The 23,695-nt window shown below is 51.4% G+C and overlaps 6 protein-coding genes across 6 annotated transcripts; 2 read left to right on the top strand and 4 right to left on the bottom strand.

Moving 5' to 3' along the window:
- Positions 1-2,772: 2,772 nt before the first annotated feature.
- Positions 2,773-4,324, top strand: LOC117849541 (mitogen-activated protein kinase kinase 4). The gene has a single exon (XM_034731150.2). It carries the CDS (start codon positions 2,973-2,975, stop codon positions 4,071-4,073), a length of 1,101 nt encoding a protein of 366 aa, XP_034587041.1. The 5' UTR covers positions 2,773-2,972; the 3' UTR covers positions 4,074-4,324.
- A 3,474-nt stretch (positions 4,325-7,798) lies between these two features.
- LOC117840748 (U-box domain-containing protein 35) lies at positions 7,799-11,357 on the bottom strand. The gene is made up of 7 exons (XM_034721272.2): positions 10,871-11,357; positions 10,683-10,777; positions 10,477-10,598; positions 10,134-10,348; positions 9,991-10,033; positions 8,290-9,895; positions 7,799-8,202 (listed from the first exon to the last, which is right to left on the bottom strand). The coding sequence occupies exons 1-7, from the start codon at positions 11,043-11,045 to the stop codon at positions 8,110-8,112; spliced, it is 2,349 nt and encodes a 782-aa protein (XP_034577163.1). The 5' UTR covers positions 11,046-11,357; the 3' UTR covers positions 7,799-8,109.
- Positions 11,358-11,508: 151 nt separating this feature from the next.
- LOC117840757 (uncharacterized) lies at positions 11,509-15,146 on the bottom strand. Its single transcript, XM_034721280.2, is given in 10 exon segments — positions 11,509-11,907; positions 12,281-12,378; positions 12,657-12,774; positions 12,887-12,939; positions 13,039-13,094; positions 13,187-13,350; positions 13,675-13,926; positions 14,073-14,143; positions 14,585-14,652; positions 14,736-15,146. Coding segments are annotated over 10 exon segments (1,347 nt in total). The 5' UTR covers positions 15,131-15,146; the 3' UTR covers positions 11,509-11,835.
- Positions 15,147-16,120: 974 nt separating this feature from the next.
- LOC117856774 (pathogenesis-related protein PRB1-3) lies at positions 16,121-17,052 on the top strand. The gene has a single exon (XM_034739166.2). It carries the CDS (start codon positions 16,251-16,253, stop codon positions 16,776-16,778), a length of 528 nt encoding a protein of 175 aa, XP_034595057.1. The 5' UTR covers positions 16,121-16,250; the 3' UTR covers positions 16,779-17,052.
- Positions 17,053-18,159: 1,107 nt separating this feature from the next.
- LOC117845104 (pathogenesis-related protein PRB1-3) lies at positions 18,160-19,181 on the bottom strand. The gene has a single exon (XM_034726018.2). It carries the CDS (start codon positions 19,011-19,013, stop codon positions 18,372-18,374), a length of 642 nt encoding a protein of 213 aa, XP_034581909.1. The 5' UTR covers positions 19,014-19,181; the 3' UTR covers positions 18,160-18,371.
- Positions 19,182-21,692: 2,511 nt separating this feature from the next.
- LOC117843831 (pathogenesis-related protein PR-1) lies at positions 21,693-22,719 on the bottom strand. The gene has a single exon (XM_034724552.2). It carries the CDS (start codon positions 22,707-22,709, stop codon positions 22,065-22,067), a length of 645 nt encoding a protein of 214 aa, XP_034580443.2. The 5' UTR covers positions 22,710-22,719; the 3' UTR covers positions 21,693-22,064.
- Between the last annotated feature and the right edge of the window lie 976 nt (positions 22,720-23,695).

Here is a 23,695-nt window from a genome sequence, read left to right as displayed (position 1 = left end):
GTTCGTTAACGATACTTTGTGGCATCGTCGTGTTCTTTACTCCGATCTAGAGGAGCCTGTTCCGTGTGGTACTATGTGGTAATTAGATTATCAGCCTGTTCGCTTCAGCTTATCAGCCACCGAACAATATTTTTCTCTCACAACAAATTAGCCGTTTCAGTTTTTCAGCCAGCTTATAAGTTCAGCCGAACAGACCCCATGTGCGGTGCTGTGACTGTGAATAAGGTACAATTTTTTATGGGCAGTTGAAGTGTGCTCGTAGAAAAAGAAAAATCAACGTCGATATGCTTGTGTGTTAAAATCGTGCTCCGGTTTGTGTATGCTGATAGGACTCGTCAAAGAAAATGTACGTTCCGCTACACTGATACTAGCAACAAGACATTGTATTTAATTTTAAAATCAACCACAGACACCACATTGATGGTTTTGGGCTACCAAGTGACGAATTCCCAGCCTCCATATTGAAATAAAGTGTCTACAACTCCAAAGTTGATAGAGCAATAATGCACTAGCGTGGTCGATTCTGCAAATTTTCTCCAACCAGGAATCAAACAGCAGGGAATCATATGTTAATGATAGTGGGTTTAGTTAACCCCCTCCTCCTCCTACTCGATTATTTGCTCACCTTTTTTTAATCCGCGCGTAACCTGTTTGGTGGATTCCCATTTTCAAATATGTTCCCTCTGATTCGAGTGGGTCTTCCTGTGTGGACCATTTCTTTCTCTCCTTGTCAAAGATCTGGAATTTAGAAATAAATTGACCATTTGAACTAGTATCCAGCTTAGTAGAAACCGTTAAGTATACCGAACGCAACTATAGGATAGTTTATTCTCGGTGACTATTACGAAATGTTCCTTTCTCTCCGATCATACTACATGGCTGTTTGGATACGAGGTGCTAAACTGTTACACATCGGATGTTCGGATGCTAATTAGGAGGACTAAACATGAGCTAATTATAAAACTAATTGCAGAACCTTGTGCTAATTCGCGAGACGAATCTATTAAGCCTAATTAATCCATCATTAGCAAATGGTTACTGTAGCACCACATTGTCAAATCATGAACTAATTAGGCTTAATAGATTCATCTCGCGAATTATGCTCCATCTGTGCAATTAATTTTTAGTACTCCTAATTAGCATCCAAACATCCGATGAGACAGGTGTTAAATTTTAATAGGGTGTTCACCCCTACGTATCATCTTCTCCTAATCTGAACCTAGCTAACCAAAGAGTAACGAGGGAGTATTATATTTTTATTAAGCGAAGACAGACTGAGAGGAGCCAATGAACTATTGCATCTAGATGTACGGGCGTAAGTGATTTTTTTTTGAAAGGGTATAAGTGAATTTATATTTTAACCGCCGTATGATGCATGGCGGTACATCAAAATGACGTGCGAGTGGTTGCAAATATCTGTACTACTCCTAATTGGATCTTGTCACGCACTACTACGAAAATCTTTTCTTACTTCTAAACAATAATTGATTACTATATGTATTCGTGACCACGTGAATTGTACTCCTGCATCTATTAGATTGTTTTAATTTTTTTAAAATTATAATTTTTACTATGCACCTAGACATAACGTATATCAATATATATAACAAAATCTATAAATTTAGAAAACCAAAATGATATATAATTTGGGATGAAAGTTTTAATTTTTTTTAAATTCATAATTTTTACTATGCATCTAGACATAACGTATATCAATATATATAGCAAAATCTATAAATTTAGAAAACCAAAATAATATATAATTTAGGATGGAGGGAGCACGCTAACTCTACGAAACACACCCTGTGTTATGCTTGATTTGATTTAGCTGTTTTAGAAGGTTTAATGAGCAAGTGGGACCTAATTAGTAGCCACCTTACGTAATTTGTTATAATTACCCTATTGGCACTAGTGTAACCTCTAGCAAGGCGCGTCCTCCACCTCCTACATTCTAGCAACTATGATGAGTAGGTGACGTTGCCAATATATAGCTTTCTCTCCATCATGAGATGATCTAGGCGGGAATATGAGAAGGGTGTTGAGAGAGAAAGGTGTAACGGACAAACATAGTAGAATCTAGAAAGAACGACGATTTTCTAGGGGTAAAGGAGTATGTTCCGATCATAATATTAAAATAATAATGTTTTGGTGCACATTTGTGGAATATTTACATGTAACTTAGAAACGCAAATACATTAGTCAGTTATGCATCCATTCGAATATGGAGCAATGGATTGCACCCTATTTCTTGGTCACCTTGTTTTTGGATTTAGCCACACTCTAGGAAGTTTTGACGAGTCATCATATCAAAGCTAAGAAATAGGATTTTGCATGTCGCCAAGACCGTCTCCAACATAGCTTGTCCTATGTTTTATCTTTTCATTCAGTAGCTACAAAAGAGATCTTAGTGCCTTTCATTGTAACTTAATAGCTCATATAGCAACATGAGGAAACTAATAATGGGAAAATATGTTATGACGAAGATGGTTGAATCTGGATAGGAGTTGTGGTTTATAGGAAGGAAGCAACGAACCTTCCTACAATGCCGTATATGTAAAAAAATGTAGAATACAGTATATGTGGAAACGGCTTACTAGCGGTAACTTAGAAATGCTAAATACAGTTACTCTGAAAGACCGGACCAGTTAAACCGCATCTCCATCGGCGGAAAACCGGCAAAATCCTTTTGCAACTTCTCCTGCACGTCCACTCGTCCCGTCTCGTTCTGTTCTTTCTCTGGGCCCGTCGTCTATAAAAAACACTCGTCCCTCTCGAATCTGCCTTCCCTGCCCCGACCTCCCACTCCGCAAGCCCAAACAAAACGTAACTCCAACGTGACGAGAGCCACACCAATCCATCAGCGCACGCGCCCCGTCCCGCGAGGCGCTCCTCCCCTCTTCCTCCTCCCGTTCGCGTCTCCGACGCGCGACCGGCACCGCGCACGAGAGACAGAGCGAGAGAGAGCGGGCGCGATGAGGCCGGGCGGGCCGCCGAACTCCCGGGCGCTGCAGCCGCCGCAGCAGCCGGGCACGCCGGGGCGGTCGCGCCGGCGCCCGGATCTCACGCTGCCGCTGCCGCAGCGGGACCTGACCTCGCTCGCGGTGCCGCTGCCCCTGCCGCTCCCTCCGTCCTCCGCGCCGTCGTCCACGTCGTCGTCGGGGGCGTTGTCGGGCCCGGCGTCGCTCGGCGCGCCCACCCCGCCGACCTCGGCCGGCTCCGCGCCGCCGAACCCACCGCCGCTGTGCGAGCTGGAGCGCGTGCGCCGCATCGGGAGCGGCGCCGGCGGGACGGTGTGGATGGTGCGCCACCGCCCCACGGGCCGCGCCTACGCGCTCAAGGTGCTCTACGGCAACCACGACGACGCCGTGCGGCGGCAGATCACGCGCGAGATCGCCATCCTCCGCACCGCCGAGCACCCGGCCGTGGTGCGCTGCCACGGCATGTACGAGCAGGCCGGCGAGCTCCAGATCCTGCTCGAGTACATGGACGGGGGATCCCTCGAGGGTCGCCGCATCGCCGACGAGGGCTTCCTCGCGCACGTGGCGCGCCAGGTGCTCTCCGGCATCGCCTACCTTCACCGGCGCCACATCGTGCACCGCGACATCAAGCCCTCCAACCTCCTGATCGACTCGGGGCGGCGCGTCAAGATCGCCGACTTCGGCGTGGGCCGCATCCTCAACCAGACCATGGACCCCTGCAACTCCTCCGTCGGCACCATCGCCTACATGAGCCCCGAGCGCATCAACACCGACCTCAACGACGGCGCCTACGATGGCTACGCCGGCGACATCTGGAGCTTCGGCCTCAGCATCCTCGAGTTCTACATGGGCCGCTTCCCCCTCGGCGAGAACCTCGGCAAGCAGGGCGACTGGGCCGCGCTCATGTGCGCCATCTGCTACTCCGACTCGCCGCAGGCGCCGCGCACCGCCTCGCCGGACTTCAAGAACTTCATCAGTCTCTGCCTCCAGAAGAACCCGGCGAACCGGCCGTCCGCGATGCGCCTGCTGCAGCACCCGTTCGTGGCCCAGCCGCAGCCGCAGCCGCAGCCCCTCGCCGCCCCGCCGCCGTCATGATGACCCGCCACCAAATCCACAATTCCGACCGATTGATTGGTTCCCGTCCTGATCCGACCGGGTGGATTGATCATGGATGGAAAGGTTGGTTGCCTGATTGGTTGGCAGGCAATGAGATGTGGGATCTAGGGACGTTCTCCCTAGCCATTTTGGGAATTCACAAGCCACCGCCACAGCAACCGTCACACCGCATCCATTGTTGTTGCTGTTGCTCCAGGAATTAAATTCGCGTCTTAGCACTTTTTTTTTTCTTTTCCTCTCCCCTCTCTCTCTCATCTCCAATGTTGTTCATGTTCTTCCAAATGATAATCATATAATATGGGTTGTTAAGAAAGCAATCGCGTTCCATTTCTAAATTCTAATATCGGCCACTCACTGGATTAATTGGAAATGGAGCAGCTGGTGGTGGTGATCCATCAAACTCCTGGTGGAGAAGATGATGACGGTATCAACATGGCAGTCTTGATGCCGGCTTCTTGGATTCTGTAATCCTGGATGGATTGGCCGGAATGATGGCCGGATCAAATCTTCTTCTATTATTTTTTATAAAAAAGAAAACTGGATCAAATCTTGCAAACGAGAACCAAATCGGCTTTATTCACCCCCCCCCCCCCCCCCCCTCTCATTTCTCGGGTGGTTCGGGGAATTGCCTGCTCTGTTCCTTTATTCTTCCTCCTCGCCGTGTTGCAAGAACGGATGGCTCCGCCGAGTCCGGCAGGCAAAGCTCACTCCTGCAACAATGGGTGGCTTTTCTTTTTTCTCGTTTTGCTCTCCCGTTTGCTTCTTTTGGGCCTGTGGCGGGCGCCACTTTGCATGCAGGGAGTTTTGGTCATTTCTAGGCGTCGCTTGGCGTGTCATCCTAATTTTTACGCAGTGAAAGGAAGCATACGAGAGAAGGAGAGGGCGAGCAGGGGGGACAGCCAAAAGCAGGGGAAGGGAAGGGGAAGCGAAGCGAAGGTCAGGTCCTCTGCTCTGCACTGCTCAGCTCGGAGAGAGAGAGAGAGAGAGAGTTGCTTGGAAATGGATAGATTTGTAGGCCTGCGAAAGGGGCGGCACATAGGAAACGTATTAATGGAGGGAGAGGGCAAAAGTGGGAATGGCGTGAGCCTGCACTGCCAGGTGGGGCCCGGAGGATAGTCCGTGCTCGTTGTGCTGTGGAGAGGGGAAGTAGAGTAGTAGCATGAATAGCATGAGCAGTGTGGACTCTGTCTTTCTTGGCAGTGAAATAAATGGAGGCACACCCTTCTCATGCAGTGTCTCGTGTCATGTGTGTGTGTATCGGCTGCCTGACTCGTGATGAACGGCACCGCGCCCCGAACCCAGCGAATTCCAGCACGGCATGAAGAAATTCCCTTGCCCTTCACCCCGGATTCTTTTTTTTTTTGAAAAGTATTCACCCCGGATTCATGATGCAGCTCAGCGTTCAGTTCACTGCTGCGTCCAGAGTTGTTGCATGGGAGGAAAACTCCTTGCGAATCTGTTGCGGGTCACGGCGACTGCGATGAGGATCTTGGATACAAACCTTTTTTTTTTACTCCACTGACGAAACAAAAGCGAGCAACTCTCTGAATTTTTTTTGCTTCCCGCCTGCTAGCGTCACGACCACGCTAGGATGAGTGTGTGGTGTGGTGTGTTTCTCGCCGTGCTATCGTCATTCGATTTTAATAAGTACGGCGAGGCGGCGGCGCAGGAAAAGTCAATGCTGTGTTGCTCGCATAATCAAGTCAGATGACAGCGCAGTTATGCCCGGATAACAGTGCCAGTGACATGGAACCAGACGTTGCTTAACGAACGGAACGGCGTCGGATTGGACGATGCTGCACTGCACACGCCACAAGCAGAGAGAGAAGGCCAGGGAGATCCTGACTCCTGAGCTGGGCGCGTGCTGATCGGAGAGAGAGAAGGGGAGGAGAGGAGAGAAAAGAGAAGGAAGAGAGTGAGATGAGGAGGCAGGAGGAGGATTCTTCAGACCTTGTTTAGTGCATAACTTTGGACAACTAAAATTATAGCATTTCGTTTGTATTTGTGAATTATTATTCAAATATTGACTAATTAGGCTTAAAAGATTCGTCTCGCAAAGTACAACAAAACTGTGCAATTAGTTTTTGATTTCGTCTACATTCGGTACTCCATGCATGTACCGCAAATTTGATACGATGGAGAATCTTCTTTTTTATAGTGCTAAAGTTGGGATTTTGGGAGAAATAGGGCCTTCGAAAGGAAAAGTCTCTCTGACACGGGCGCATCGATGGGGTGGGGGAGCAGGAGAGGTGCAGGCCAGTGGAAGGAAGGAGCGTAGGCTGTCGCGTAGCCGCTGCCACTGTTTGGAAGTTTCGCCTCGGCGAGGATCCGAGCGAGGCGACGGATCATCATCGGCGTCACCGTATCTACAGTAGGATAGGATCTCATCTACCTACCCATCTAGCAGCAGACGTCGCAGTCGGTGGCGCAGCCTGCTCCTGCTCCTGCTCTGCTCGTCTCTGACACGAGCGCCATACTGGCTGCCATTGGTGCGTGCTGGCTGCGTCATGGGAATTGCGAGGAGGGCTGCGTCAGAGCCTCAGAGGGGCCGCAGCGCAGGACTGAAATAGGATGCGGCGTGCACTTTTGCAGGAACGCTCAGAGGTCTTTGGCGCTTTGGGAGTTTGGGTGTATGAGCTTTGAGGAACACCACTCCGCTCATTGTCTCATCTCACGAATACTGTATAATTTTTTTAAAAAATGTGAGATCTCATCAGCCTGAACAAAGCATTTTTCAACTTTGATCCAGTGGCCAGCGGCCCTGCCATCTTCGTTCGGTGATGTCTCCCGTGCTGTAGCGGTACTATACTGGTAGCATACTGCACCACCAATGGGCGTTCGGGATCTGGAGCCGCGGCTTCGGCCTCGGATCGGATCCCTAGGCACATGAAAGCAACGTCCATGTCCGATGGCCAGTGGCCTCCCGCAGCGCCGCAGCGGCCGGGTTGCACGGCCCAAGGAGTAGTCCGATCGATCACCACCGTGTCAGGCACGAAGGGTGCAGGATGTTTGGCCCGCGCCACACCATGATGGTGTCTCCCTTCTCCCAGCACGCGGAGTTACCAAAGCAATCCGTGTGTGTGTCACTTCCGCAATCCGTAGCATAGATTCTCGGCAACCGGCCGGCAGGGGTCGCGTCCGCGTCCCGGCTTCTGCAAACTTCCGAGGTGCGTCGAACCTGCACCCTCCCGGCGTCAGATGAACGCCGAGTCGTCGATGCATGCGCCGTGCCTAGAGCTGCAAATTACAGAAGCAATTTCATATTTGAGCTGCTAGCAAGGCTGCGTCAGTTGACAGCTCCCAATCGCTGCCTATTCAGTTCACTACGCCGCAGCTTCAGAGTTCAGAGTTTCAGACAAGGCCGGCGGTTCTGACGAGGACAGGGCATACGCCTGTCGGTGTACAGCACGTCAAACCATGTACCGCCAGTGTGTGGACAAAGCGTGGAAACGGCCGCGGCGACACGAGCACGACGCCAACTTTTCCTTGGCCATCTCGAGAACCGACAGGTTCCAGGATGCGTCACGTTGCGCGAAACGTGTTGCCGGTTCAGCGCCAGGCAAAGGCAGAGAGAATGTCCTCGTTCCGTGCTGTGACTTCGACTAGACGAACGAAACAGAAATCAAGTTCGGAAGTTCCTCGTTCGGTCGTTCCAGTGCCCAGCTTCACCGGTCAGCCTTATACATAACGTGATGCAATTTCAATGACTTTTTGGGAGAAAGTGTCGGCACCCAATTTCAATTTGTCTTTGCAATATCAGGTCGCTTACAAATAAAACAGAAATTTTGAGACTATGTACTGCACAATTACATCTTAACTATTGACTATACCCAAGTGCGCACCATTGGCATATTGTCATGTTACTTCTGGTCCTGCTTCAGTTAGCAATAGTAGCTATCTACTCAGATCAGGAGACGATTTCAGTTCAGTTAGGCATCAGTGGGCAGTCTAGCAGTGATTCATGGCGATTGATTGGTTGGTTATGGTCACTCCACTCGAATGCTGTCGCGATATCTCAGTTGTAGTTGGACCTCCTTGTAGGCATGCCGGACTGGCTCCCGTGGGAGCTGTGGTGCAACCTCCCTAGCGTCGGATCACTCGCCGGATCCTGCACATCAGATGTCAGATTACCAGTGTCAACGATATGCATCAGATTCAGCAAAGAAGTGTCAGCAAAGAGGAGGGAGGGCGCTACGTGTCGTGGCTGGGAGTAGTGGCCGCTGTGGAAGCCGGAGGAGCTGTGCATGCCGCTGCCGCGTCCGGTCATTGGGTTGCAGTACTCCATGTTGTCCTCGCCGAGCGCGCGGAGGCGGTTCAGCTCTGGGAGCACGACGGTGGCGAGGTCTGGCCGGTCCTTGCGGCGGAGCTCGCAGCAGCGGAGCGAGATCTCGGCGAAGCGGTGCGCCTCCTCCATGGGCCAGTCATGGACGGCCGGGTCGAGGAGGTCGGCGAAGGTGCCGCGCTCCAGGGCGCGCCCCACGTGGTGCGTGAGCCCCATGGGTGGCCGCGCCGTGACGATCTGCAGCAGCATCACCCCCAGCGAGTAGACGTCGGACTTGACCCCCAGCATCCCCGTCTGCTGGTACTCCGGGTCGATGTAGCAGAAGGTGCCGGCGGCGGAGGTCATGTGGCACTGCGTCACGTTGTCGGCCACGGAAGGGGGGACAAGCCGCGCCAGCCCGACGTCGCTGATCTTGCTCACGTAGTTGCGGTCCAGGAGGATGTTTCCGGGCTTGAGGTCCCGGTGCACCAGGGGCTCCGGCTTGGTCTGGTGCAGGAACAGCAGGCCCGTCGCGATCTCCGCCGCGATGCGGAACCGGTGCTGCCACGGGATCACCGGCCCGCAGGCGCCGCCGCCGCCGCCGCGGTGGAAGAGGCAGTCGTCCAGGCTGCCGTTGGCCATGTACTCGTAGACGAGGCAGCCGTACTCGGGGCAGGCGCCGAGGAGGAGCACCATGTTGGGGTGGCGGATGCAGCTGAGCACCTCCACCTCCTGCTGGAACTGGGACCGGCCCTGCGCCGCGTCGGGGCGGAGCACCTTGATGGCGACGGGGGTGTGGTCGAGGTGGCCCTTGTACACGGGGCCGTACCCGCCCTCGCCGACCTTGCGGGCCTCGTTGAAGTGGTCGGTCCCGAGCTCGATTTCCTCGATGGTGTACCTGCGGTAGCGGACGGACTCGCGGGCCCCGGCGCCGGAGCCCATGGAACGGAGCCGCTCCTCGGCCTCCTTCAGCGCCTTCATCTCCGCGCCGATCCTCTTCTGGGCCTCGAGGTCCGCCAGCCGCTGCGCCGCCTCGGCCGCCTCGATGGCCGCCCTCGCCTTGGCCTTCTCCTGCTCGATCAGCGCCATGGCCGATTCCTCCGTCAGCCGCGTCTCCTGCGACCGCTGCTCCTCCTCCACCTTCCACCGCTGCAGCTCCATCGCCTTCTGCTTCGCGCTCAGCGCCTCCTTGCACGCCGTGCTGTACATGTCCATGGTCTGCTTCAGCTCCAGCCGAAGCCGCTTCATCTCCGCCTCCATGTCGTCATTGGGCTGGGAGCACCATGAGGAGGTGCTGGTCTGGGAGTGCGCCGTGCTGTCGTTGCCGAAGGAGTCGCCCCACCGGCTGGGCGTGCGCGCCTCGAAGCTGTGCTGGTCGAGGCCGTCCGACCCGTTCGACAGCCGTGGCGGGTACCGCTCCGTGCTCCGGCGCGGGGCGGAGCCGATGAACGAGATGTCCGACGACTCCGGCAGCGAGAACTCCGGGAAAGGCTTCCGCGCTGACCCCGCGCTCAGTCCTGTCGTCCTCGCGAACGGCGACCTGCCCGTGCACAAAAACCCATCGAGGTCACCATGCGTTCGCTTCGTGGCACATTCGTCGTCGGAGATCGCGCAAGAGTGAACACCGAAACTTACATGATGGGATTGTCTTGCATCATTGGCGTCCCGGCTACATCACCTGCCAGAATTTGGATTTTGAAATTTGGTTGATTCATTGTATGTACTCTGCGATCATGTTATATACGCAGGGTGAGTTGTGATGCTACGAACAAACAAACCTCTTGAGGATGGAGGCGGCGGCGCCCATTTCTGCGCGGCCGCGTGCGCGTGTTCGGGCTTGGGCCCCTGGATCATGGTGCGCAGCGGCGAGACGGCCGGCGCCTGGCGGATGGCCTGCCTCACCGAGGTCACCTTGCCGCCCTTGGTGACGACGTACACGGTGCAGAAGTCCGGCGCCGTCTTTGAGATAGTGCTGCAGATTTCCGCCTTGAACCTTCACAAGACCAAACCAGAAGGGATTTCTTTCACTTGACTTGTTGTTCGGAGACCTCAATGCCAGCCTGAGGAATGTAATGCGCGCTGGACTAGAAATCAACGGAGAAGGGCCGTTGCATTGCTCACCTGACGAAGCCGCCCCTGGCGGTGGCGCCGACGACGAGCTTCTCGATGGCGGCGTGCGCGGCGAACTCGACGATCGACTTGGCCACGTCGTGGTCGTCCAGCACCACGTCCTTGCAGTGGATCTGCGTGCAAGAAAGCACACGTACATTATTACACAGCAGGCTTCATGAACGCTGTCGTCGCGTTCGATGTGGGCGCGTACGTACGTCTTTCCGGGTGCAGAAGCAGCGGAACGGGAGGAAGAGGTCCTTCATCTGCGGGTCCGTCGGCTGCTTGTACCCGGCGGCGTCCTCCACCCCTCCTGCACGCAGCCACGCCGCCGTCAGAAACACGAAGGTCATCGTCGACGGCGACAAGAAATTGCTCGTGATGGGAGGCGGCCATGGACACTTGCCTGAGGTGCCCTTGGTGTTGACATGGACGAGGACGATGGTCTGGCCCTTGTGGGCGAGCGTCTCAGTCGCGTACTTGAGCGCGTTCTGGCTGTTCTTGTCCTTGTCGATGCACACCGCCACCAACGGGTAGCTGCCGCCGGTCTCGCCGTCCTTGCCGTCGCTGTACTTGCCCATCCCCCGAACGAGCTTCTATTGCTTCTCCTCCTCTGATGCACGTTGTGCGCTATTTGGATTGGTATAGATACTTGATCTGCTATATTTTTCTAGGCTAACTCTCTACAATTCTGATGTCGGCTATTGATCATCCCCTCGAAGGTCTTGGGGAGGGGGTGGTGTACAGAAGATTATTTTGGGGCATCTCTTTTATACTTCCTCTCCTGTTTACTAACCTCCGCTGACTATAATTAGAGCTGCATCGGAATGTTTAACGGGCAACCACCAGTTCTCCCCTTCCCATTTTCTGCTAAGTAGGTGGTGCTAATGCTAAATAGGAAAACGATAGGTATCTAAAATTAAGTCACTTTGTCAGTACAGAAAGACCTCAGGACAAAGCTTGTCACCTTGATGATGGATTGATGGCAAAACTTCAAGAGCAGGTATTTTGATGCAGAATAAGTGAATAACTATAAAGCAGACAGGCACAAAAAGGTCATATTCATTTTGGATAGCAACCGGAAAATTTACATCGTCGCAACTTCCAAATTTGATCAACGTTTTATAATGCATAAGAATTTTGAAATATCAAGCTAACATTTACATTACTAACACTTTACATTGTCAGCAATCAGCAACAAAATCAGGTCACATGCTCTAATCACCTGGCAGTATGCCTGAGTACATGTTGATACACTGATACCAGTCAACTATCTAGATTGAGTTGCTCATTGGTCACGTCATAAAAGATTAGGACCCTCTCGTGAGGAACTCATTGGAAAGAGTTGTTGAGTAAAGCTAGTCTAGCTGTCTAGACTAGAAAATTATCTATCATATGGTATATGACATCTTCCCCATCCGAATTAACTGGATGAATCCTAACCTGCACGAATTATAAATCAACAGCGAATGCTTAAACTTCCCTGGAACACCTGTCTTACAGTATTATCAGGAAAAGCATGCACACTCAATCATGTAGCTTTCCTAGGGAAGTTATGTCTATTACTACCAAAGAGGAAATATCACATATGCCAGCAGGAAGGCCCGCATCTACTGACTAGGTACTAGAATAATAAGAATGACCCATACGATTCTTCCTCAGCTATCCAACAGGTGCAATGCCATACGCTTAGCAGTTCAACTCCCAATTGGTGAGTTAGTTGTAATACAAATCCACAATTCGTTAAAAACACAAATGCAAGTCCAACTGTACTAGAATAATTGAGAATAGTCTTCCAATAATGGCCAAATCTTACCTGGATGTTATGATGGGCGTTGTATTTTAGCCAGCTTTTATGAAAGCATACATCCACGCGTTCCCAGCTAACTTGTGTAAGGCCACGGATCATCCTCTCTGTAAAAATACCTCCCTTAATGCACAGCTAGCAGAAAAAACCACTGAATCATAATTTCTAGTTTGAAAACATGAGCACTGCATCCTACTTGCATCAGTAATTTCAAATTAGATAAGCTTATCAATTAATGGCTAGCACTTAGCAGGATTTCAGTTTGCAACTTCCCTAGTTTTCCTTCAATTCTTAACAGTCACCTCTACCCAGTCTACAGAAAAAAGAGCAAAAGCCCTCGCGCAAGTGTGGAAATGTATCGCATATATATCACAATGATTATTACCTTCTAAGCTATCTGCCAGCGAACCTTCTACAGACTCCTCTTGCTGATGATCCTCTGAATTTCCGTTGTCGACATTAATAACATGAGGATACTTTTCATCCTTTGCTGTTAACTTAAGCTGGGAAACAAAAGGCCACATTATAAAAATATTAGTGGTAAAGCATGAGGATACCCTCTTGCTGGGAAACAAAACCTCCATTGCCTCTTAATAAATAGGAGTGTAGGTTTACTTTTGGTAATTCATGCTGACGCCGAATTCACGATGTTCTCCAACCAACTATATCTTTTTTCCATAAGTCAAGGGCACAGACAAACAGATATCTTTGACATTGAACTTATAATTTTACACAGAAAATAGAAAATTTGAGCATCAGTAGGATACGATCATATGTTACATTAGCATAGGCAACACGACGCTTAAAAGAGCGCAAAGCAGACCTGCATCAGGTAAAAAGCGTAATAAGGATGTTTGAAGGCAGCATATGAAGTATAGATATCAATACCACTTGGTGCAGTTACTGGATCAATACATGAATTTCCCATCATCACAGTCTTCAACCATACGGACCAGAAGTGGAGGCTTCCCATCATCCCTGTCTGTAAGGAATAAATGTGTACCTGTTCTCCCAACTATAAAATGTGCAGTTCCTGCAGCAGTTCTCTCCAAAACTGGGACACCGAAAAGAAAGGGAAGCTGAAGAAAAACACAAATATAAAAAGGAATCAGGTCTTAGTTACTGGCTTACTGATACTGTTTTATTATTGAACTGAGACACGACCGCAATGAAAAAATAACTAGAGAAGGAAAGTTAAGCTATTCAGGAATAAGAATGCAACACGCAACAAATGGCTGGGTTTCTGACCTGTTTGTCCATGTCGATAGAAGGACTAAGAGTTATAAAGTTCAGAATATCTGGAGGCTCATGAGACTTGGGCAATAAAAATGCTAATAATAAGATAGGAGAAGAATGTACCAGGCGTTCACAACTTCACATAAGTAAATAACCATGAAACTTACTTGTTTATTCCATCTTGAGCCCAAGTGTGGTGTAGCAGACGTAATAAAATTGATTGGTTCTAAACCAGCTATTTTACCAGCACCAGGTGTTTCTTGTTCATCAGAGAGCTTATCAGTATCAAGAGAAGAGGTTTCATTCGTGGCAGGTTCATAAAGTTTTCCGATTGCATATCTTGTTACTAAACCGCCAAGCGAATGAGCAACAAAAGATATCTTCTTCAAGTTTCTTCTTCTCTGAACAACTTGTCGAACCTGCACGATAGATATTCGTTTCATCATCTACCCTTCTAATAAATTCTATAATTTCCTGTCAACTTTACTAAACGAAAACACAATACTCAGCTATGAATTTGCAAAACTCAAGGTACACGAAAATGAAAGTTAGTTGTTGGTTGTACCTCCTCAGCTAGCCTTTCGCCCATCAAATCAACTCCATCATATGTTAATTTTGAATGATTGCTCTGACTACCTGCCATACAGAAATATTTAATACAAGTACTCTTACAGTAGCACACATTATATTATGTTCAACCAATCAGGTCAATGGTCACTTAAATGTGAAGTGGAAGTTGAAACATACTTGCCATGGCAAACTAGCTGGGTAGCATGATATACCCGTAAGAATAGACATATCAGAATTATAGCTAGTAAACTAGATTGCGCTGAACATCACTCCCATTTGGCCATTTTCATCATGTCAGTGTACTGCTTCCATTGATTTCAAGCTATGATTCTCAATAGCTATATCGTGTTTCAATTAACGTTGCAAAATTTACCCAGCGATTGCACTAACAGGCACCTGCAAGGTGTATACTGACCCCCACATTTCTATGTCTGAACTTTGTGATAACACGTTCCATTTTAATTCGAAGTGCAAAACGAGTACAGACTACACAATATAAGCACTCACGATGCACAAAGACTTTCCCAGGCAACCTCTTCACGAACTGCTCCGCTGCAAATTTCCAGTCCGCCGAACTGTTCGAACCACCAAAATTAGAATACACAAGAGCACCAAACTGAGAACAACAAGCAGCCAAGTGGAACCATCGAGTGCCCACCTCCCGTAGAGCCCGTTTACCATGACGACGAGGTGGTCCGCCTCCTCGCCACCGATCTCGTCTTCCTCGCGGCTCCCAGCGGCTTTCCCCTCGGCGTCGGCCTCCGCCTCCGCTGTCGGAGGCGGTAGACGCTGCGACAGGAAGCATCGCATCCAGTTCGCGAGGTCCAGCCTCTCGTCCCCCGGCCGCGGCTTGCGCCCGAGAAAGACTCCTAGGTCGAGCCCGAGCCCGGGCTGCGGCCACCGCGAGCTGCTCCGGCTCCGGTTGCGCCCCGGGGGCGCGCTCGGAGACTGGCCCATGAGGGAGGCGTAGCGGCGGCGGTGAGGAGGGGAACGGGAGGAGGCGGAGACCGGGGAGCACGTGGCGGAAGTGTAGAATCTGGAAGACGCGGGCATTTCCCGGTTGGTTGCGGGTCCACGTCGGACGGTTCTGGAATTGCTGGAGAGGTGAGCCGTTGCTTCAAGGGAAATCGACGATAGCGATTGGCGTGCGGATTCGTATGCCTGACACATCGAGCGGTCCTAATTAAACCGTGGGATGTCGGCCTTTTATATTGCCATAAAGAGACTGGGAGGCCCAATAAGACTAGCTTTGCCATTGGGCCTTGAACTTCCTATTGACGGGCCAAATGTATCGACTGACCCCCAAACAAATTGCAAACGGTCCATTTCTTCCTATTTTAGACAGTTTTTCTATGCTCGTTAGGAGATGAGCGACCGTACTACGCAGATTGCAGAAGTTTGTTTAATCCGTCGATCACCCAGTGGCATGAGAGAACTGCAGCAAACGAAGCTTCCACGCACACAGGGGACGCACCCACCGACTGATGAGTCAGTCCCTCGATCCTAGATGCGCGCGGTCGATCGAGCTTGTCAGGCCGCAGCTTGAGCCACATGAAACCATGTGTTCCCATGTCAATGCTTCTATTTGCGAGAAATCCCTGCAGAGAAACCATTAAACTACACTGAAGACACTGAACAAATCGCCCCAAACCCCTTTTGGCCTTTTCAAAGCGTTTACTTCACCTGCAAACTGACGAGCTGAGACTCCATCGTCCTAGGCCGGCATCCTCTGACCCCGACTCCATAGATTTGCCCAAGGTGTCAAACCGACCAATGGAGGAGAGAGAAACATTTAAGAACGTTCGTACACTGCGCAGCTCAATAATGAAATCGCAGGTCAAACGAGGACACACGACGGCCTGCCTCGATCGATCGCGAGAGTTGCAGGACGCCTTCTTCTCAATGGACGTGCCCCGATCACATGACATGATTCTTCTTCATCGATCAGCGGATCCATCGATCTACCACTACTGCACTGGATGCATATGCTAATGATAATTCGTAAACTAATAAAGATCATAAATATCGGTGGTGAATTTCTTATTTGTCGGCAATGCTCGCGTATATAACAGCCAGCAGGAAGAAGCCATTGGCATCGTCATTTCTTACGCTGCTAGAGTACTATAGCTACCTAGCTCTAGCTCATTAGTGCCGGGGAACACTGGTCGTCGCCATGGAGTGCAGCTCAAGAACCAGCAGCAGGCTCTCGTGGTGCCTCGTCCTGGTCGGCGTCGTCCTGCTGGCCTCCTCCCCGGGCTCGGCGGCGGCGCCTCGCCGGCTGCTCCAGACCTGCGTCGGGCAGGACTTCGACGTGCCCCACGCGCACCTCCGCGCCAAGAACAACGTGCGGCCGCTCAAGTACACGCAGGAGCTCTCGGACCGGGCGGCGGCGTGGGTGGCCCAGTTCAAGGACAACTGCGCGGCGGCGGCGCCGGCGGCCGGCATCAACGTGTTCCTGGGCCCCGCGGGTGCCACCTGGCTGCCGAGCGACGCGGTGGCGGCGTGGGCGGAGGAGGAGCAGCACTTCGACTACGGCTCCAACACCTGCGCCGACGGCAAGGGATGCGGCCGCTACACGCAGATGGTGTGGCGGAACAGCAAGGAATTCGGCTGCGCCACCGTCGACTGCGCCTCCGGGGAGACGCTCATGGCATGCCACTACGAGCCGCAGGGCAACGTCATGGGGCAGAAGCCCTTCTGATCCCGTCCCTCCGCCAGTGGGTGCCGCTATACCACCGTTCCTAATCATGCTTTGTGCTCCTGTTTTACATTAATTTCCTCTTATACCTAGCTAATTACATATTTGTTGGGAGTTCAGTTGTTAGGTGATATATGCCATGCATGAGAGTGACGAGCTTGTGGGTTTGTCCTCGTTTGTTTTGTTCATGGCATGAACTCATGATGAGAACCACATCTTTCTCCTCGTATCTCAACTTACATTATCTTTATTAGAATACTGTATTGACTTTCAGTTATTGTTGATTTTCCATCTGTGTTAAAAAGGCGTAATGTTATACGCTGACTCGAAACTACTTAATGCCACACGCACATGAATGCATATAATAAGTCTGCTGGCGTTTCAATATACTCCATCCGTTCCAAATTACTTTTCTAGATACATAACTTTTGATATGACATAAGTATATCAAAAAGTATGTATCTAGAAAGTCAAAACGAATAGTAATTTGGGACAGATGGAGTAGCAAGCTATCTTTTAACAAGAGAGGTCACAAACGTAGCAAGCGTTATGGTGAAAAATGTTCGCATAGCTTAGCCATAGCATGAATACTCGTATTTTAAATTATTTTAGGAATCGACAATGTTATAGTTTTACTGGTAGGTGATGTGTTTGTGGCGACTTTATCAATTATAAGATCCATTGACCTACAAAGTTCACCTAAACGACTGTTTAAATGGCGTCCAAATGGTAAACAGATGTTACTATGTTGTTTAGGCTGTAAACGATCTATCAAACAGTTGACCATTCAAATGTTCAAAAGTACGGGAGTAAACGATCTAAACTGAATGGAATTAAACGTTACTAGGCGAACTAAACAACGTGCTACCAGCGATTGCACTTGAATTCTAACATTCATACATATGAATACTTAGTGTTCCCATGGATAAATATATATACTTGATTTGTTACATGGCCGACTATTTACTGTTTAGCATTTAAGACTGATTGAAGGTGTTCATAGGGTATAATATGCCTATGTGTGTTTGTAGATGTGAGTGCGTGCGTGCATACAAGCATTTTCATCAGTGTATAAAGCGGGAATAATCCACTGAAATTTGCATGAGCAACAGAAATTTTATTATCTCCACGAGCAACAGAATTAGCTCAAAATTCATGAAGTTTCTTCAGAAAGCCCTGAATCGATAAACTGGGCCAGAAGCCCAGGAGGCATAAAACGGGCCTTAGAACCGAGCCCAGCTGCAGCCCAGAACTTTGCAATCAATCGTCTTCTACCCCGTTGTGTGCACTTGTGTTCAATGTCGCCAGAGCTACGAAGAACCTAGTCACAAAATTCACCAATTTACTCGCCACAACGAAGGGACGAGCAGCAGTAAATCACAGGGAATGCAACTCTCACATTTTATTCGGATAAAAAAAACATCATGCAAAGAAAGTCCTGAATTACGGAGACAAATACTAGTGAAATACTCCACTGATTTGCATCATTTCACCGCCGAGAACGACCGCGAGCTGAATATTTACACACGATCGAGTTCGAATCCGACTCTGACACTCCGTCACATGAACCTGCACAGATGATTCCTGAGGACGCTCCTAGTAGGGCCTCTGGCCGACGACGTTGCCCGGCGGGTAGTAGTTGCAGGTCATGAACACCCCGCCGTCGTCGCACACGACCCTGGCGCAGCCGACGGAGGTGGTGTCGCGCCACACGATCTGCGTGTAGTGGCCGCACTCCCTGCCCGGCGCGCAGGCGTTGGCGGCGTAGGAGTAGTCGACGCCCTCGGCGGCCCAGTCCTGGACGGCGTCCCCGGGTCGCCACGCCCCGCCGCCGGCGCCGCCCCAGAAGATGTTCTCCCCGAGCGCGAACTGGCCCTCCGGGAACGAGTGGCGCAGCGCGCAGTCCCCGCGCCGCTGCGCCGCCCACCACCGCGCGTACGACGCCATCCGCGGCGACCATGCCAGCGGCACCTCCCACCGCGCCAGCCGCACCAGGTTGTGGTAGTACAGGAACTCCAGCGACTCCGCCCACGCGCCGCACCCCGGGCACAGCGCCGCCGAGGCCTCGTACACCGTCGCATTGCGCGCGTACGGCGGCGGCTGCGGCTCGCCCTGGCGGCCGGTGGCGGCGGCGTACGACGCCGGAGCCGCCTTGGAGGAGCTCGCTGGAGGGATGGTGGCGAGTAGTGGATGCAGGCAGAGGAGGGAGCAGAGCAGCAGGGGCGCGGGTGGCCTCATGGTTTCTTTTCTTGGTCGCTAGCTGCGTGCGTGGCGTCGTGGTGTAACGGACGGGAGCTGTGGCCTGTGGGGCTCGGGATTTAAGCGACGTACGCGATGGCCAATGGGGGATCACTCATTCGCTTGTCGCTGCCACCCGTGAGCCGGCCAGTGGCTCGATACTCGCGTGGCTTTTGTCGTCTTGGGTTGACAAAAGGACGACCTGGTTTGGTTTTTGATTGTTGGTGATTTTGTTTATGGCGCTAATGCAGGTTTTGGTACGAAGGCAGCTGCATAATGCCTTGGTACCATAATGATTAATGAGTGCACTAGATTTGTTAGAAATTAAGTTGAAAGAAACCGTCCGTGCGCTGCACATTGTAGGCACGGTGAGGAACGTGACACAAGCAGCGGTCACCACCCAGTACTCGATGGCGACTGTCATCTGGCTCCTTTTACCCATTTACTGGTATCTTATCAGGTTTCTTAGATTAGATGTGCCATTTGCCATTTGATTCCTTGAGTACAGGACGGATGGGCACCCGTGACCGATGCACGGCGGTTCCAGATGCTTCCGCCGTGGTCACGAGCGAGCCCGCAATGCAAAGTTGCCTGGATTGTGTGGCTTTGCTGATTGCTCCTCCGATCCTCATGTGGCTGCTGCAACCAACAACCGCTGCCACGCACCGAGAAGGGATTGGCCCGATGCCCACGCGTGTCCCAAAATGTTTCAGTCGCCTTTTTCCGTTCGATGATGAACGCTAACGGCTCCCGCGTCGCGGCGCAGCGTTGGTTATGTGCATGCAGCAGCATGCGCATCAACTCGATTAGCAATTTCAACTACTACCTGGGCTGCCGTCGCGTCTAAGCTGGCCCAGTGTTAGGCCTACGTAGATCGTATGCTAACTGGGCCGAGCAAGCAAGAACGTAATTAGTCGCACCGGGCCAAGAAAAACTCTGTTGATTTAACATTGACATACTAGTGAGCATACAGCGCTGTGCTCCCCGGAACATCCCACCTTCGCCATCAGACTTTTGTATAGATGCAACATTAATTTTGAGTCCATTCGCTTCAGCTTATAATCCGACTGAAAAGCTGAAATAGCTGATTTGTTGTGAGAAAAAAATACTGTTTGATAGCTGATAAACCAGCTCAATAAGCTAAAGCGAGCAGACCTCTGGTCGCTCAGTTCCCGTCCAGCCATTGCCGGAACAGATGGCATCGCAGAGGTTCCTCGTCGTGTTATGCTTACGCAACCACGCCTTCTGTCAAATCCACTGCCGCTGCAGACGTGAAGAACCAAAAACAAACGAGCTCGTTCAAAGCAAGTGACTGACGACGCAGTCCCGTCTCTCGGCAACAAGTGGTTTGCCAGGGCACATGGGGAGAACATATTGTTCCGTAGCACACAGCAGGAATTGGAGTTGGCCATGTTTAATGCGAGGGGCGTCATTTGCGCTGGAAATGGCGCGGCGGGGTATTTTTATGGTTCTCCGCTGGGTCCGTATGTCGCGTAGCCCAGCCCAGGCACTAGTATTTTCTAATCGAGTCTGACTCTGACCTGATCGTGCAGGCGTATATGCCTATGTCAGCACTCGAGTACAAAAATATACTCCCAACTGAAAAGTGGGGAGCTTGTCCGATGCAACAATCTCCTGCCTAGTATGTCTTGCTTGGCATTTTAAGTTTACATGGGTGAGGTTATAGTTGCATGAACCGCATTGCTGATATGGTGATGCTGGTATGGGTACATGAACTGGTTAATCATCGAGCTCAGAACTTTTTAGCACACAAACAATGCAGAGAGACGTACCAGTGGGGCGTTGAGCTCCGAATCGAATTGCATCTTGATATTCTGAGACCAATTTGCTCCTTCGATGGCACATGTTGCAACATGTGGCGCCGCGTGCGGTGATCGAACTGAACACCGCCGCCGCGGCGATGCCAAGTTTCCGGCGGCAGTATAATTGTTGGAGCAGCTGTCGCGTTACGTATACAGGCAGCTCTGTGCCTCTGTCCAAGTGCACGGCCGGGGGGGGGGGGTGTTGTTTACTCCTGTTTACTGGCGCGCGGCGATGGGCCACTTGCTCGCTCCTGACGGATCCGGGCGGCGCTCCGCTGCCAATCGGCCATGGCGTCGGGTGGATCACGAGGACGCCGCAGAGTTAGGGGAGATCTCATTAAAGGCGAGTCCGGTGGCGTCGCGTCGCATCGCATCGGATTCCAACTGCCTGCCCATAACGCACACACGTTCAGACTTGACTTGAGAGAGAGCGCCAGAGGACCAGAGGAGGAGGCCCAGCACCAGCAGGCTCGGAGAGAGGGGCGTCTTCCCCGTGCAGTGCAGTCTCCTCCGTCCAGCCACATGCTGACGTGCACGCTCATTTAACAGCTCATTCGCTAGTCGTTTCCCCCAGTCTCCAAAGCTCGATCTGCAGTTGCTACGCCAACCAACCCAACCAACCACCAATCAGGAGCTGCGTGCAGCTGCGACAGCGACACGGAATGGAATCGAATCGCCTAAAAGCCACGCGAGAAAGCGATCTTTATCGTTGGTTCAACCAAAGCAAGGAGCATCATTTTTTTTTTGCAAATGCTGCCATTCTTGCAGCAGCATCACAATATCACTTTTTAGTTTAGTTTTTACAAATTGCACGCAAAGGCGCGAGTTCAACAGCAGAGCCGAACAAACTGCAGCGTCCAAGAAGGGGAAAAAGAGGTTCTCATTCTGTTAGCTCAAATTTCGTTGCAGTTTCCCGGGTCCTACGAATAACCTCGCGGTATATATAGATATATCTTGGCAGGGAAAAAGAAGAAGAAAGTAAATAGTAATGGTAGTACCGTAACAAATAATGATGCATTTTTGTACACTTGTAGCATCTCGACCAATGTCGTGACAACGAATTAATGGTGGGCAGCGAGAGCCAGGCTGCAGCAGCATGCCGGCCAGCTAGCTCGCTAGCAGCCGTGCGGAGGGTGGCCCCGCGGATCAAGGCGATAGTGGCATGGAAGAAGAGGTAGTAGGTGATCGTTCACCGGCGCCCGGCCACCGGTTAACCAGTAGCCGCCGCTCAGTACGGGCGCACGCCGACGTAGTTCCCCGGCGGGTCGTAGTTGCAGGTGATGAAGGTTCCCCGGCCGTTGTAGCAGGTGACCATGGCGCAGCCCACCCGCCGCGTGCTCCGCCACATGATCTGCGTGTAGTGGCCGCACATGCCGCCGTAGCAGCTGTTGCTCCAGTAGTCGTAGCGGGGGCGCTCGGAGAGCCAGGCGCCGACCGCCTGCGCGGGCGCCCACCCGGTGCCGCTGCCCCAGAAGAGGTTCTCGCCGTAGGGCCCCGACGAGTGCACCAGCGCGCAGTCGCCGCGCCGGGACTGCGCGTACCACCGCGCGTACGACGCCACGCGCTCGTCCCACACCAGCGGCGGCAGGCCCATCGACGCCCGCGCCGCGTTCTGCTGCGACAGGAACTGGTACCTCAGGTCACCGCCGCCGCCGGGGTAGGCGGCGGCATTGCCGGCGAGGAGGAGGAGGAGGAGCGCAATGCCGGCGGCAAGGCGGCGGCCTTTGTGACAACTGGAGGAGGAGGAGGCCATGGGAGGCGATGCTGAGCTGGGGATTGTACTGCCACTACCGCCAGTGGGTCGTGGCCGGGCGATTGCATATAAATACATGGAGGGAGGAGGAGGAGATGTTGTTGGGGGGACACGAGCCATGTTCGATAATGATTGTGACACATAATACGGCTCTGGAAGGTCTACCTAAATGTGCCACCGGCGGAATTGAATTAGCACCTAGCACTAGCGGCTGCTGAATTATGGGTGAGGCGGTGGTCGATCGATCGAGGAAGAACCGTTTGGCCTTCAATTGATGCTTCTTCAAACTAGAATTGATTTGTTGGTAGGTAGTAGCTCTTGGCGTTGGCAGCATCTGAATTCCGTTGATTGCCTCGTCACTGCTCATGCAAACAGAAAGTAAAAATGTGCTGCTTCTCTAATGGATTCAGGGAAATTTCAGGAACTCTACCGTTGCAGTGCATTCTGCTGGAATTAGGATTTGTGAATGGTAAGATCAAACTGCAGCCACAAATTCAGAATGCCAGTCTCTGGTCCTTCCTAAAAAGGAGCAGCCCAGTCATATTTTGGAGCCGTTTCAGATGTAAAGGAAGGAACAACTGGAATTGTTGAAAATTTGAAGCGCTTAATCCGCGGCGGGAACCATGATGAGCCGATGGCATATTATATAGCTCGATCGAGACCTGTAATACTGACGCCTGCCTCATCGTTTTGTTCATCAAAAGAGTCCCTCTTTACAACTCAGCTTTGCTGTCAAAACAGTGATACGGCGCTCCTCGATCCACAGCGTCTCCACAAATAAAGGCACCTTTCCTGCTTGCCCACAAACAATTGCAACGTAGCTCCAGTGATCTAGCAGAGCTACTACTCGTACGCAGATTTAATCTACCCTGGTTTGTCTATTGTGCTCTGCCATTTGACTTGCCTGAACTTTTCTTTTTCCCCCCGTCTCATGCTCAGTTTGAATTCCCAGCAGAAACTTTGACATAATCAGAGGACAAGAAGCTAGCTATGGTACAAGGCCATGTGCGTCTGACTCTGTTTTTCAAGTAATCACAACGTTCCATTTGCATCAAAACATGCCATTTCTTTAAGAGCTAAACAGGCACTACATTATTCAGAAACAG

This window comes from Setaria viridis, chromosome 1, assembly GCF_005286985.2.
Source record: "Setaria viridis chromosome 1, Setaria_viridis_v4.0, whole genome shotgun sequence".
NCBI lineage: Eukaryota > Viridiplantae > Streptophyta > Magnoliopsida > Poales > Poaceae > Setaria > Setaria viridis.
This window is presented reverse-complemented; position numbering and strand designations above follow the sequence as displayed.